A 14659-nucleotide genomic window follows, 5' to 3' on the forward strand; every position below is an offset into this window, starting at 1 on the left:
AAATTAGGTAGGTTCTTCTTACTGAAGTTCAAACCAAACCCAGTTTCTTCCCCATCCCTACTCCCCAACAGCTCATCAGTGGTGTTATGTACTGAGTTGAATAGGATCCAAAAGGCAGCAGTCTGATTGGTCCTAGAACAATAGGATTCAGAATGCAGCAGTCTGATTGGTCCTATAACAATGCAGTAGTATGATTGGTCCGCAGGAGCCACCCAATCCAGCTCCAGGTGGAAGTGAATCCGCCACCTGATTGGCCAACAGGAGAATCCCAGAATTAGCCCATGCGGCCCATTGTGTAAATGTATATAAAGCAGATATTTTGGGGAAACTTTCATTTCCTCACTACTATGAGCTGAATAAAGAGCATGAAATCCACACTCGACTCCAAGTATATTTCAAGTAATATGACTGAAGAGTTGAGGACTAGGGAGGGAACTGGATTGCTCACAGGCCAAGATTAATTCTACCCACTGCTCTTTACAGAGAGACCTCCAAGTATAAAGAACAACATGGGTGTGGAAACAGCATTGCCTCAGCCAGATCCAAAGAGTTTGGGCTGTTTCTGCAACTTTAAGAATAATAAAATGTGGATTGTAAGGTTTTACGGATGCAACTATAGCAGGCATAGGCAAACTCGGCCCTCCAGATGTTTTGGGACTACAACTCCCATCATCTTTCATGAGTCAGTTTCCAGAGTTGTTGTTTTTAAGAGGATGTTGACTTATATTGGCCCATAACCCTAAGCACTTTTATCCCTGTGCAATATACTTCCCAGTATCAACACCAGACTTGGGGAGAAAAGGATTCAGAGAAATGGATTTCAGGAATATAATGGGGATGGCGGTTCAGCTCCTTTCATCCACAGGACACTTTTTATGTAAAAATCAGACCTATTACCACCCTCCCTTTATATGCAGTCCTGGCAGATATGTGATTCAACAAATGCAACATTTCACATCTATTTAGGTTCTGAATGTGTGAGACTTAAACTGAATGTGTGTGGCTGCACTCTGTCAATTCAGATGCATTCATGCTTTTGAAAAACTGATACAGTGCCTCTGGTCTGCATTGTTATAATGGTTATTTTCCTCGATGGATTGCCAAGTAATTAAATGATCCTTAACTGAACACAGAATCAAAACACCACCCGAGAGTATTCCCCTTCTGTTCTCTTTCTGTTGTATTATTTTTTTAACGCAGGGAAGAAAGAGCAGAAGATAGAGTTTTATCTGAAGAGTAGAAAAGATCAGAAAGAGCCATTAAAAAAAAAACCCAAAACCAACAGCTTTTAGGCTTAATTTCCAGACTTATATAGTAATGGGAGTCTCACCTCCAAAAAGGACAATTAATGGGATGCTTTGCTTGGGGCTGGAATTATTGAACCAGCATGATTAGAATATCTGAGGGATCCTCACTTTTGACTGTGGGCTTTGATGCAGACAGTTTTCTGAAGGTATTTTCACACGTGACAATTAAATATATTTTTGCAGTTACTGTGGTTCTGTTTGAAATGTAAACCCGCCCTTGCCCTAGAATGTCTATTCACTTTCAGATGTGGCCCTCTCCCATGCTCTGTTCTTTCCTGACAGCAGTGTAGTCAAAGGGCTAATGAATCTTAAGGGCATTTATAAATATATATTTTTAAAACAACAACAACCTTCTTTTATTTAGCTACAGGCAGTTCTGTTAAAGACAGGAAGAGCTCAGAGAACATACTAGTGCAGCTATCTGTCTCATCTGTCTTTATTCAAATTTTTATTTCCATCTCAGAACATGGTAGGAAAATTACTACTTCTTCCTTCACGGTAAGCACTATAGGACCTTTATTTTCTCTTTGTTAAGCTTTGAACACTTTAGCTAGACAAACTAGTCCATTGAAAGGGTTTACTTAGCAAGCTGTCTCATCCCTGCTTGAATTCTTATCAATAAGCTATTTTGACGTATGTTACGAAACCACATTTTTAGCTTACGCTTTGCTTGTGAACTTTTACAAGAACTGCTGCATTGAAGCATGATTTACTTCACAAACTGTTAAACACTGAATGTCCAGACAGTCTGTTCAGTTCCGAATATATTTGTGTCACTCATTTGCTATCATGATAAAAGTTGCCTACCTAATTCGCAGTTTCTGTAACAATATGCAAAGTGAAACACAGCTACCTTTGAAACTTCCACTTCTCCAAATTTAAGTATGCAGTTGTTTAACCAAATAATGCATATAAAAATGTGTGTATTGAGGCAAGATGTGCATAAAAACACATATGTTAATGAAAATAACACCATAAAATAACATAATAATAAAAAATCATGCCTTGCATCCAACTAAGTCCTGCACAAAGTAGACCCATTTAAATTCATGAACCTGATTTAGACATGTCTGCTCTGAGTAGGGCTAGCATTGGCCACAATCATAGATGTAACCTAAAAGATCATATATATCCAATTCCACATGGGTGACCACATGATCACCCAGAAATTGCTGTTATGGTTGTACAGCAGCCAAGGCAAACATAGACACATTTCTGTGACTTCTTTGTTGTCATTCTAACTAAAATGCTAATTCCTCTGATTTTGCTCAGTTGATGTGCTCCTTCAACAGCAGGCAGAAGAAGCTTTTCTCCTGCTTCCTCACCACAAACACAGCATCTTAAGTTATACGGGATATTTTGATGTCCCATATCAAAAAGTAGAGGGCATAACTGAAACATAGCAATGTTAATCTAGACAGATCAATGAAATAATTTTGCAGATCATGGTGAAGCTATCAGGAAGCATTCTTAACATTTGCCGTTAAATAAAGATCACCAAACAAAGATATCTCCCACCCACATCTTGAATTTAAGCAACTGAATTTAAGCAACTGACACATCAGAATTTAGAAATCTAGATATCTAGATAAAAGTCATATAACTTGACCACCTGACTAACAAGTAAGCAGTACTGGTTGCACAATCCAACTGAAACACTTTGTTAAAACGATTCCTTGAAAGCTTCTCCCGGCCTTCCTAAGCCTGGTGCCCTCCAGATGGCTAGAGTCCTGGACCAGGCTGGAGGAGATCACTCAGCCAAGATACTCACTGGATATCATTTGGGCAGTTTCTCCATCTAATTTACCTCACATATGAAATATGAAATATCTTTATACTATTAAAAGTGACATAATCATATTCTTATATTTACCAGAAGTACTCCCTTCATAATATAGCTGATGGGGGTACCCCCTGAATGCCAAAAATTGCGTTTAGCACCTTGTTTTGATTGAAATTATTGAAAGGATTTCAAGTGAGGAAGCCCATCAAAAGCCTGTGATTCTGTGGGTTTAGTTTAAGCTGCAGTTCTTAACACATATATTAGGAAATAAGCCCCATTGAACTTGGTGGGACTTGCTTCTGAAGAAACATGCATAGGATAGGTCTTTTAGTTTACAGGATTTTTTAAAAAATGAATTACTTACAACCCCCCACATGCCCTCTAACATTTCAGGACGCCACTAATATACTGCTCATTGGATCAAGTTTTTAAAACATAGATGCCTAAAGCTGGGTCTCTAGATCCACATTTAAATGTTAGCATGCCAAGAAGTGTTGATGCGTCAAGCAATTTGTAGATCATATGCTTATGTTCTGGAGTCTATAAATGGATTTCGGCTGCTAATTTTGGCCTTCTTTTTTTCATATCTTGCCTGGAATTTTTTGTTTCAATGCATGGCTATGGCTGTACTGCAAAACACAAGCATGGTTCCTGAGAAGCCCAGTTTTCCTTTTTTTTTTTTAAAAAAGGAATACTTTTAGGCTTCTACATTTGTGCAGGTAGGTTTTAGAAGGCATGGGGGGGGGAGGGCCCACTTTGCAGATGACATTCCACTCCTTGAAAGAGTGCCCAGTCCAAGTGTAGTTTAACGTTAAATAAAGAAGGAGAGCAGGGACCTTGAAGTTCCTCACTTGGACAGTAGACTGGACACCTCATCACCATTTCCCTCCACCGTGGTAAGATATATTTGTAGTTTTATCATAACAATTACTTCTAAATTTGCATATATGCACACAAATTAGCATGTGCACATTTTATGCAAATCTGTGTCCTCGTTCATCCTTTTTCTTCTTCTTTTTCTTGTAATGCATTTCCTCTTCTTTGGCAATCTGTGAGTGGCAGCTCTAAGGAGATGTGGTTATGCTGACATTTAAGATAGTGTTTTCTCCACTTCCCCAATGCTACAGTGTTGTGTTTCATACGGATGAAAGAAAGCTTGTGGTATTTTTCTAATATTTGTTTTACATAGCAGAGCATAGTGGAAGCCAATAGGCATCTGCAGCAGGGAACAAATCTACTGACTGATCTCAAGATTCCCAAAGCAACAGGGTAGACTCACTTCTAAACGGCTTCCAGTCCAGCTAAATTCCAGCTCAGAAACTGACCAAGAGAAATTGATGCATGTTCTTTGCTGTGAGTAGCTGCTGAATTAAGGATATGAAAAGAATAGGAGAGATCAGAGGTGGGTCATCTAGGTGACTGTAAACAGGCCCTTCACGGAGCAGCTGATGAGCCGTCAGTCTATACCATCAAATAATATTCATATTTCTTTACGATTGGGGATTTCCAGTTTCCAAGGTCCAATAAATTATTAATTCAAACTTCCTGAATTTTGCCAAATGTCCCATTCATGTTAAGCTATGTTTTACCTCGACAACCACAAACTTGGCTTGGGAAGTGTCTGTCTCTGCAACTCTAATTTGAAGTGCCTGTGATTCATCTCCATGCTTCAGCCTTTGCTGGTCTCAACTACTTTGCATCCCTGACAGCAACAGTCAGTTGCACAGTCCATATAGCTGATCTCCCAGTCCCACAGTAGGGTCAGTATCCAAAACATTCATTTAATGCATTCTCATGCCTCTTTAATAGGCTTGGCTCCCCCCCCCCCCAAGAATCGAGGGAACTGTAGTTTGTTAAGGGTGGTGAGAATTGTAGCACTGCGAGGAGTCTCCTAACAACTCTCAGCACCCTTAACAAACTATAGTTTCCAGATGCCGCAACTGTTTAAAGCGGCACAAGAGTGCTTTAAATGCATGGTGTTGATGTGACAAATAAATGGATTGCATTCAGGTCCTGCTTGTGGGCTTCTCGCAGGCATCTGGCTGGCCTAGATGGGCCATTGGCCTGAGCCAGGAGGCTGCTCTTATGTTTTTATGGATGATCATGAGGTAAACAGGTTTTCCCTTCACATCTTCCCAGTTGTGCACTGCAGCAGTGGTGGAGCATATGCCCGCACTGCCTGGGGTGGGCGGGCAGGGTGCCTGCCTGCGTGCCACAGTTCAGAGTAGGAGACAGGTGAGGAAGCTGCTGCCCAATCTCCTCCTGCTGTCCGCTATCCGGTCAGCCAAGGCATCCCCTCTCAAAATTACGCCCGGGGCTGCAGCACCCACAGCACCCCTCACACTATGCCTCTGCACTGCAGTAGCCTCCAAGACTACGTACATCCTCTAAATATGTCTGAGGAGTTATTCAGAAAACCAACATGTTTGTAGTATGCAAAAAAACCCAACACACCTGTTATGGTTATATCAACTCGAGAGACAGAGAGGGAAAGAATGAACTGGTGGACTCCAAATTATCAGTCCAATCCTGAACACACCTACTCAGAAGTAAATTTCATTAAGTTCAATGGCGCTCAGCGGCGTAGCGTGGGTTGTCAGCACCCGGGGCAAGGGAAGTAATTTGCGCCCCCTAACCCGGGGCAAGGGAAGTAATTTGCACCCCACGCCGTGCCCCCCCAAGCCTCTATATTCTGCGCTTGTCAGGCTTGGCTGCTGGCCCTCCGTGGCTGGCAACGGACTCAAGAGACCGGCCGTGGCGGCGCTGGAGGGCTGGTCTGGGGCCCGAGAGAAGCCTCGGAGAGTTCTCGCTGGGTTGACCTCGCAGCCTGGGTTACCCTGCGGGGCTGTTGTGAAAGGCGAAGGCGAGTGGCAGCGTGGCTTGCAGCGGAGCAAAGGGCACGACCACGGCGCCGGGACGTGCCCTTTGCTTGTGCCCCTTTGCTGGGGAGGCTGAGAAGGGCGCCCATTTGCTGCGCTCCCCCGGGAGGTCCCCCGGGAGCAGAGCCCGCTGCCTGTGCTGGCAAGGAGGATGAGCCCAGCTGGCAGGCCGGCCAGAGAGGAGCCTCGCAGGCAGCGAGTGGCTGGCTCCTTGTGGGCGGCGGCGGCGGCAGCGCAACTCCCTCCTGCCGCGAGAGGCGGGCAGCAGCCGGGCCTCGGACCTGCAGCCAGGAGCGCTGCCTCTTCCCGCGCCCCGAGGGCTCCCCGCGCCCAGCAACCCAGGGAAAGCGCCGCACTTCCACCACTGGCCCTGCTTCCACCACTGGCCCCTGAACCCCAAGGCTGAGGCTCATGGCGCGCACCCCGGCTTGCAGCTCCTCCGCCGCCCTTCCAATGGGGCAGTGGCCCGCAGGGAAGAGCAGGCGCGCTCTCTGTCCCCAGCTGAAGCCGAGGGGGGCTTCTGGTAGCCCCGGGGTGGGAGGCGGAGGGGGGTCGCTGGCTGCAGCCGCCTCGCCTCGCCTCCGTTCTCCTCTCAAATCAGACACAGACGGCTGCTGACAGCGAGGAGAAGGGGCAGGGGCGGAGAAGCGCAGTGTGGGCAGCGGGAGGCGGCTGGGGGGGGGCTCGCAAGAGAAGCGCGCCCCGCGGGACTGAACCAGGTTCCTCTCCCCGGCTCCCGCAAAGCGACGTGCCCGTCTTGTGCTCTCCGCAAAAGGCGCCAGATCAAAGCGGCAAACGATACAGATCCATACCACGCCCCCCGCGGAACAGTCGTGCCCTCCACATCACAGGCAGCTCAGAGTTAAACTCTGTGCCCGAGGCTCTTCGGCAACTCCGGAGGCGCGAGTGCGCCCCCACAGATGTTGCGCCCGGTGCGGCCGGCCCCCCTTGCACCCCCCACGCTACGCCACTGATGGCGCTTACTGTAAAGGACCGCAGCCTCAGCAAATTAATGGAATTTTTTAAAAAAATTAAACAAAACAAAGCAAACCATAGGTGCAACAAGATGAAGCCTTACTGCTACCTACATAATTGTTTAAGAAATTGCACTTTTGCCACTGTCTCTCTTTAAATCTGCTCATGTGTAGCAACTCTTCTCATGTAGCTTATTCTGTCATGCCAGCCATACACCCAAGTTCTTTTGCTGCCTCCAGTTGAGCACAGGCATCACCTGTCACATACAGAGAGATCAGACCGTACTTTAGCTCCATGCAGGGCTTGCTGCAGAAGGAGGAGAGGAGCCGCTGAGTACAGTGGAGGCACAAGCCATACTTACAGCAAGCACAGGGCGTATGCTGAAGGAATGGACTCACTGGCCCGCACAAGGAAGCTTCCATCCTTGCCTACTTTAGAGAGCAGGTCCTCAGCTCGTGAGCGGGTGATGGTTCCGTGGTACCAGCACTGATCCATGCCTTGACTCGCGAGGGAAGGAGCCCGTCCCGAAACGAAATGAAAACAAATGTTAATTTAAAAATAACGATAACCACCCAACCGGCAACTTGTGTGGAGATCCCAGAGCTGTCTGTGTGTAGTGCTCAGAAGCAGAAGCAGCTGCTCACTCAGCTTCCTGTTTCAAATTGTGCAGAGAGAGGGAAAGGAAACAGAGCTGAACTTCCTCATAGAAATCAAGAGAGAGAGAGAGAGAGAGAGATGCCACGCACACTTCCCTGGCCCCTCCCTCTGTGCCATGGCACAGCCCACATCAGACGGAAGCCCATTCTAGCCACCAGCTTTGCACAAGTTTGATGGGTACAGTTTGCATTGCAGCCTCATTTGTCCAAAAATGAATCTGACCCCAGTCAAGATAGCATTCTTCCCCCTTTCCCTCCAGCCCAGCCCCACCCCCATTTTGCATGTCTCTCTGTCCTTGGACACCTCTGACTTAAAACACAATCGTCTTTTATTTGCTTTGCCTGAAGAAAGGCCCAGTTTCAATTCCTAGCATTTCCAAGTAGGCCTGGAAGAAACTTCGGCCTGGAACTCTGGAGAGCCATGGCCAGTCAGTATAAAGCAGGGGTGCCAGCTCCAGGGGGCCAAACCGTTTTGACTCCCACCTTTGTATGGAGGCAAAGTGTGGAGCTAACCATGGTGGCCGGCTCCTTCTCCTTCTCCTCCTGCAACGGAGGGGAATGTCTGAAGTAGCTTCCTGCTGCTGACAGCACCTAGAGGAGGAGGAGCCACATCTCCTCCTTACATCCCGATATCATGCGCGTGACATTGAGACGTCACATCACACATGTGATGTTGCCCCCCACCCCCAAATGCCTGCGTAAGCTGTTGCCTCTGGTATAGACAATACTGACTAGATGGACCTATGGCCTGACTCGGTATAAGGCAGCTTACTATGTTCCCTCAGTACAGTGGTACCTCGGGTTAAGTACTTACAGTGGTGCCCCGCAAGACAAATGCCTCGCAAGACGAAAAACTCGCTAGACGAAAGAGTTTTCCGTTTTTTGAGGTGCTTCGCAAGACGAATTTCCCTATGGGCTTGCTTCGCAAGACGAAACATCTTGCGAGTTCTTGCGAGTTTGTTTCCTTTTTCTTAAAGCCATTAAGCCGCTAAGCCGTTAATAGCCGCTAAGCCGCTAAGCCGTTAATAGCCGCTAAGCCGCTAATAGCCGCTAAGCCGCTAATAGCCATGCTTCGCAAGACGAAAAAACCGCAAGACGAAGAGACTTGCAGAACGGATTAATTTTGTCTTGCGAGGCACCACTGTAATTCGTTCCGGAGGTCCGTTCTTAACCTGAAACTGTTCTTAACCTGAAGCATCACTTTAGCTAATGGGGCCTCCCGCTGCCGCCACACGATTTCTGTTCTCATCCTGAAGCAAAGTTCTTAACCTGAGGTACTATTTCTGGGTTAGCGGAGTCTGTAACCTGAAGCGTATGTAACCTGAAGCGTATGTAACCCGAGGTACCACTGTACACCACTGTACTGAATATCAGGGGGGTCTCAGACTTTGATGCAGATAATTGTTGAGAGGGGAGAAATAATTTAATGCTCCACAAATACAAGCTGTTGCTAGTAGTGGGGAAATTGTGCAAATGATTCTTGCCCTTGTCCTGAACATGTTGGAGGATTTCAGCATGTTGGTCAAGGCTGATATTAGAGGGCAATCTCAGGACCTTCTGGCTTTTGTGAGAATTGTGAATTATTCCATATAATAAATGGACTGACATACAGGTATGTGACAGAACATTAAGTTGTGAACGTGTGCTCCAATGATAGGGATGGGTGAATCTGACCATGTTGGTTGTTCCCAGCTTTTTATTTTTCACAGTCTTGTTACATTCTCCACATTTCCATATCATTTGTGGCTTTTTTAAAAAGTTCTCATGAAAATTCAGCAGCATTTTAGTGTAAATTCCTCATATTTTGCATGCAATTTCTCCTAATATAATGTTATTTCCATGAATATATTTTAATGAACAATTTACCCTAGTATATGCATTTTGTATACAGCAGGAGAATTCCCTGCAAAATTCAGAGAAGTGTGAATTTTTGAAGGACAGCTGTATTTTGGATCATATATTGTTTTGAAAAGAGCAGATTCTGCAGGTTTGCCTTTAAATGTGAATTGAATTTATTCCCTGTCCAGTGACTGAGGGTGTGTTGAGAAGACACTATTGTCAAGATCAAACTTTGACCTTGTGAAAACATAGGTCCCTACCGTTCAATGGCCCTGTTAGCAATGTATGGACTCTCTTTCACCCCTGCTCCCAACCATGCCTGTTTGAAAATTTGGAGGATTGGTAAGAGGCCTTTAACTTCTTGTGGTCCCTTTGTGTAAGCTCCTTATATTTCTAGCCAGCTAATTTTTATGTATAGCCCAACATAGCTGGCATATATGAACATTAATTAGTATACAGCATTAGCAAATGAGCCTTAGATGTAAAACCAACATCTGCCTTCTGTGATGAACCTACCACCCACTTTGGGGGCAAAATTGCTTGTATATGGCTTGCCTGGGAGCTACTTAATTACAGTATTAGTATTTGAGGTATCAGCTTTGCCTTGTTTTTAACCAATTAGTTTCATCTGGTGCACTTAGAGGGGTATCTGAACAGACACTTATGAACCAGTTCCTACTGGCTGGGTTAAACAATGCATTTCTAAGAGTTAGTGCCAGGCAGCCTCAAATGGATAGTGGATCCATGTATCCACTGTCTTGTTCAAAAAGCCGTATCATTATATAAATTCAGCAGCCATTTCATGTCTTCTCTCCAACTTTCCTTCTTGGGGGAGGTTGTGTTGGAATTAGAGCTCACCAGGTTATTGTTCGGATTTTAGATCTGGGCCCAAACATGGCTTGTGGGTTTAGTTGATGGTGCCCACCTGCCCTGCTAGATCAGACTAAGGCCTGTGCAGTCCAACCTTCTGTTCTCGCAGTGGCCTACAAGATGCTTATAGGAAGCCCACAAGCAAAACATGCATACAGTTGCACTCTCTCTTTTAGACTAGTCTCTTGCTTTCAGTTCTCTGAACCATGAAGCTTTGGTGACTTGTCTGCAAGAACTGGCAGGTGTTTATAAAGTCACTCTTGATTTGAGAGGTTCCACAGTTATTCTTGGTAAAAACATCTCAGGGTTGCTGAAAGGCTGAATACTCATCCTCTCCCACAAATTCCCCAGGGAAACTCAAGAGGCCCCATCTTATCCCTTCTCCTGTTCAATGAATGTATGAGGCTGCCATGCAAGACCAGACATAGGTGAGAGCTTTGACAAAGAGGTTCCATAGTGTGCTTTGATTTTCAAGCAAAGGTGCTATTTTGGGTATGGACATAGGCAGATCAGTAGAATTCATGTAAAATCTGAAGTTTCCCAGCAGATAGCAAAGACTCTGTGCATTATTTAGACATGTGTTTCAAACAGTGGTTCCACAGCATAGAATAAAACTAGCTTAAAAAATGCTGGGGAGAATTTTGGGAAAGTATATTTAGTATTATCTCTGAGATAGTACAGCAACCTATCCAAGCCTGGTCTGTCATTGACTCTCCTGTCAGTCACTTAAGAACCCCATGAGAATATTTTCCACAGGGAATTCACCCTTCTGTTTAATCGCTGCTACCAGAATGGAGGTTGCAAAATGTGTGTGTGTGTGTGTGTGTGTGTGTGTGTGTGTGTGTGTGTGCCTGTATGTTTGTGTGTGTGTGAAACGCCACAGTCACTATAGATTGCTCACTGTTTTTATAGGAAACAGCATTGTACAGCAACAGACCAATTCAGTCCCTGAGGCAGTGATCTGAAACAAGCATAAAGCAGAACACCAGATTTAGTTCATCATAGCACCTGTAATATTTCATTCTGATTGAGGGAATTAGGCCATACTTAGAGGCGGAGAAGCTCAAAACCTTGGGATAGTCTCTTTTCTGCAATTCAGTCTGAAGTCTCCATTGTCTGTTGACAAGAGCATAATGTCCAATTACTCAGAGAAAATGCGCAGAGCATCTTGCTGTGGCTGTCACAATATTTAATAGACAAGATATACCTATGTGCATATGTATGTGATGTGTGCATGTATATATATACACACCCATATATAAATCAGATACTTTTAAAGGAAGATTTTAGAATATTTTTAGTATTTTATTTTAACAAAATATTTACAGAAGCGTTCTGACGCTGAATAACTATTCTGGTACGGAACACCTTTTAAACGTTGAAAACAGGCTTTGCAAATTTCTACACAGTGGGACATCAACACAGGCATGACAATAACCATCTGGCCACAAGAGGGCGTTCAGAACTTTACCCATATATGGCGAACTGTCATCCATCCAGCAAAGTACCATGTGTTATATAATGTATTTATCACCTAGCCCAGATTATAAATGGCTTCCTTGGGGAGAAGGGTGGGGTGGGGGCAGACTGCTGTGAGATTAAACCGTTATTCCAGGGGTGGTATAATAATGTAATGGATGTAATGCATCCAACAGCCTCGCTCATTCTGTGCTTAGATTTTGCTTTGGGTCTTTGGTAGAAATGGTGTTGCCAAGTGTTAGGCTTGGTCCTGTAGCTGTCCTTTGTGGGGGTATAAGTACTTTTTTTAAAAAAGGGTATTAATTATTACTATTATTTTTACTACAGTTAAAGTGAATATAATCAAAACTAAAAGGGGGAAGGGGGTGGGAAAAGGCTCCATCAGAGTCTGCTGGGATGGGAACTTCATGCAAACAATTCCAGGTACAGACCCCCAGTATCAAAGTCTTTATTCTCTTCTTTCCACCTGCTGAAGGTAGCTTTTTTTCATATGTTGCAATAGCAGATAAGTCTTCTGACAGCTAAGCAATGGGGATGGGGATATAGGATATAGGTAGCAGCAGTTAGATCATCAATTAACAAATTATAATATCTGCACATTAAACCTTGTTAAAGGCAGAGGAGCTGGCTAAGCTGCATACACACACACACACACACACACACACACACACCCTGAACCCTGGGAACTGTAGTTTGCCCCAGAGAGCTGCAGTCTCTAGCACCATTAGCAAACTACAGTTTTCAGGATTCTGTTGAGGTGCTTTAAATGTATGCTGTGAACACAGCCAACTGTTCTTTTTCTGGCCACCTGGCAATCTTGGGCAGAAATGGAGTTTTGACTTGTGTATTTTTTGCAATGCTGTACCTGTCTGTGTCTAATCAGAAGTAAGCTCCACTGAATTTAGTGGGATTTAATCCTAGGCAAGTAAGTATAGGATCGCAACATCAAGCTGCTGGTATAATCTGTTGAGTGTTAAATTGTTTTTCATTTTTGCTTTTTGTTTCTGCTTTGATTTGTTAGGTTTTTATCGCACTCAGTGCCTTTGCCTGCCCTCGCATTCCTTAGGGAAGCGGGTGCCAGACCTCAGGGCAATCCACAGATGAGAGCCCATTCCTCTCCCACCCAGAGAGGAATTCAAAAAATGAGTTTCCCCATCGTTCTTTGTTTATTCTTTGTTTATCTCTGTCTGTTTCTCCCTGCAATGTCGAGGGAGACCTCCATTCCAGGCGCAGGCAGAACAGGAAGCCCAGGGAAGGGTAAAATTTGAAGGATGGCTGCGCTTTGCAGTTCATCTGTTGTCTCATACCTAACCCCAAGCCATAAAAGGTCTTAAAAGCCACATCCACTATCTTGAATTGGAATCGACACTGGACCGAGAGCCAGAGTGGATAATAAAACACTGGCATGAGGTGCTCAATATCCAGTGGGGAAAGGCAGGAAATGGAGCAAACTTATTTTCCATCACCTGCATCCTCCATTTCATTTTTAAAAGAAAAAAACAATACACACCCCTTTATATGTGAACAAGGCAAACATGTAAATCTTATAAAAAGCATTGCTGAACTTGGCTATGCATTTCTGTGCTAACAAGGAGAGGCTGCTGATCAGACTGGAGGAAGGAAGCACATCAGGGTCCTCTAGAATAGCTTTCTCTAGTCTGTGGTTGTTCCTTTCCATTGGCCGTGATGACTGGGGCTGATGGGAGTTGGACTCCAAAATGTTTGGAGAGCTCCAGGTTCAGGAAAGCTGTTCTATAAGGTTGCTGCCTTTGCACCACATCCTTTGTTTGGTTGCTATTGGCTGCTACACTCCCCAGCTGCAGAGCAAAAAGAAGACTTAAGGACTACTGGTCAACATATGCACAATATTGTTGGTGCTCAAAGTCAGATATTACAAGGGGATGATGCACACAGGACTCTGTAAATATCCAGGTTGGTCACTAGATCCTTCATTTTTTCTCACGCAGGAAATTCTTTTGGCTTACAGTGGTACCTCGGGTTAAGTACTTAATTCGTTCCGGAGGTCCGTACTTAACCTGAAACTGTTCTGAACCTGAAGCACCACTTTAGCTAATGGGGCCTCCTGCTGCTGCCACGCTGCTGAAGCCCGATTTCTGTTTTTATCTTGAAGCAAAGTTCTTAACCTGAAGCACTATTTCTGGCTTAGTGGAGTGTGTAACTTGAAGCGTATGTAACCCGAGGTACCACTGTATTTGTAAACCGAAGTCTTTTGAACAAAGCATTGATGCTGCTTCTATGAGAAGCTTAGCTGAGCAAAATCCATAGTTACATGCAAAAGATTGCTTCTCTCTCTTTTTATGCCCAAAGAGATGTTCCATTGGGATTAACTAATTCTAAAAAGAGGAAGGCATTTTAAAACGTATTGGGAGCAATTAGAGCACTAATGTGCATCTGTAATGGATAGCTTGAATAAAACAAGCAAAGTGGTTCTGTTAATGGCTAGCATTTCAAACTCGGATAATTTCCTTTGTTCTCCTGTTCTTTTCATATGAATTGGAATGTTTGCTTAGTTACCACTATCCTCAGCCAGCAGGGCCAGTGGTCAGCAGTGATGGGAGCTGTTAATTTGGAAGTTTCAATGTCTCCTGTAGACCTCAGTGACCCAAGTAAGAGACCCTGGAGCTTGGAAAGATTGAATTGATTGTAAAAAAGAGGAGCCATTAATATATAGACTGGAGTACCAACATAGCACGAATTTCTGTTAATTAGCTCCACTGTCTAATATGAACAGAGCTACTCAATAGACTTCCCATTTGTTTTAATGGAGTTTGCACATAACATGTTCCCTGGAACTCTAATTGGATTGTGGTGTGAAGATTCAATTTGGCATTCAAATATGAATCTGAGCTT

The 14659-nt window shown here is 44.5% G+C and overlaps 1 protein-coding gene across 1 annotated transcript in view; it reads right to left on the reverse strand.

Moving 5' to 3' along the window:
* The window catches only part of INPP5D (inositol polyphosphate-5-phosphatase D), a 67423-nt gene extending 59809 nt beyond the window's left edge, over nt 1–7614 (reverse strand). The window contains exon 1 of the mRNA XM_081864599.1: nt 7306–7614. Coding sequence (XP_081720725.1) covers nt 7306–7439 — 134 coding nt within the window. The 5' untranslated portion in view covers nt 7440–7614. The remainder of the gene's footprint in view (nt 1–7305) is intronic.
* Between the last annotated feature and the right edge of the window lie 7045 nt (nt 7615–14659).

Source organism: Podarcis erhardii (genome assembly GCF_964252035.2).
Source record: "Podarcis erhardii genome assembly, chromosome: 5".
Classification (NCBI taxonomy): Eukaryota; Metazoa; Chordata; class Lepidosauria; order Squamata; family Lacertidae; genus Podarcis; species Podarcis erhardii.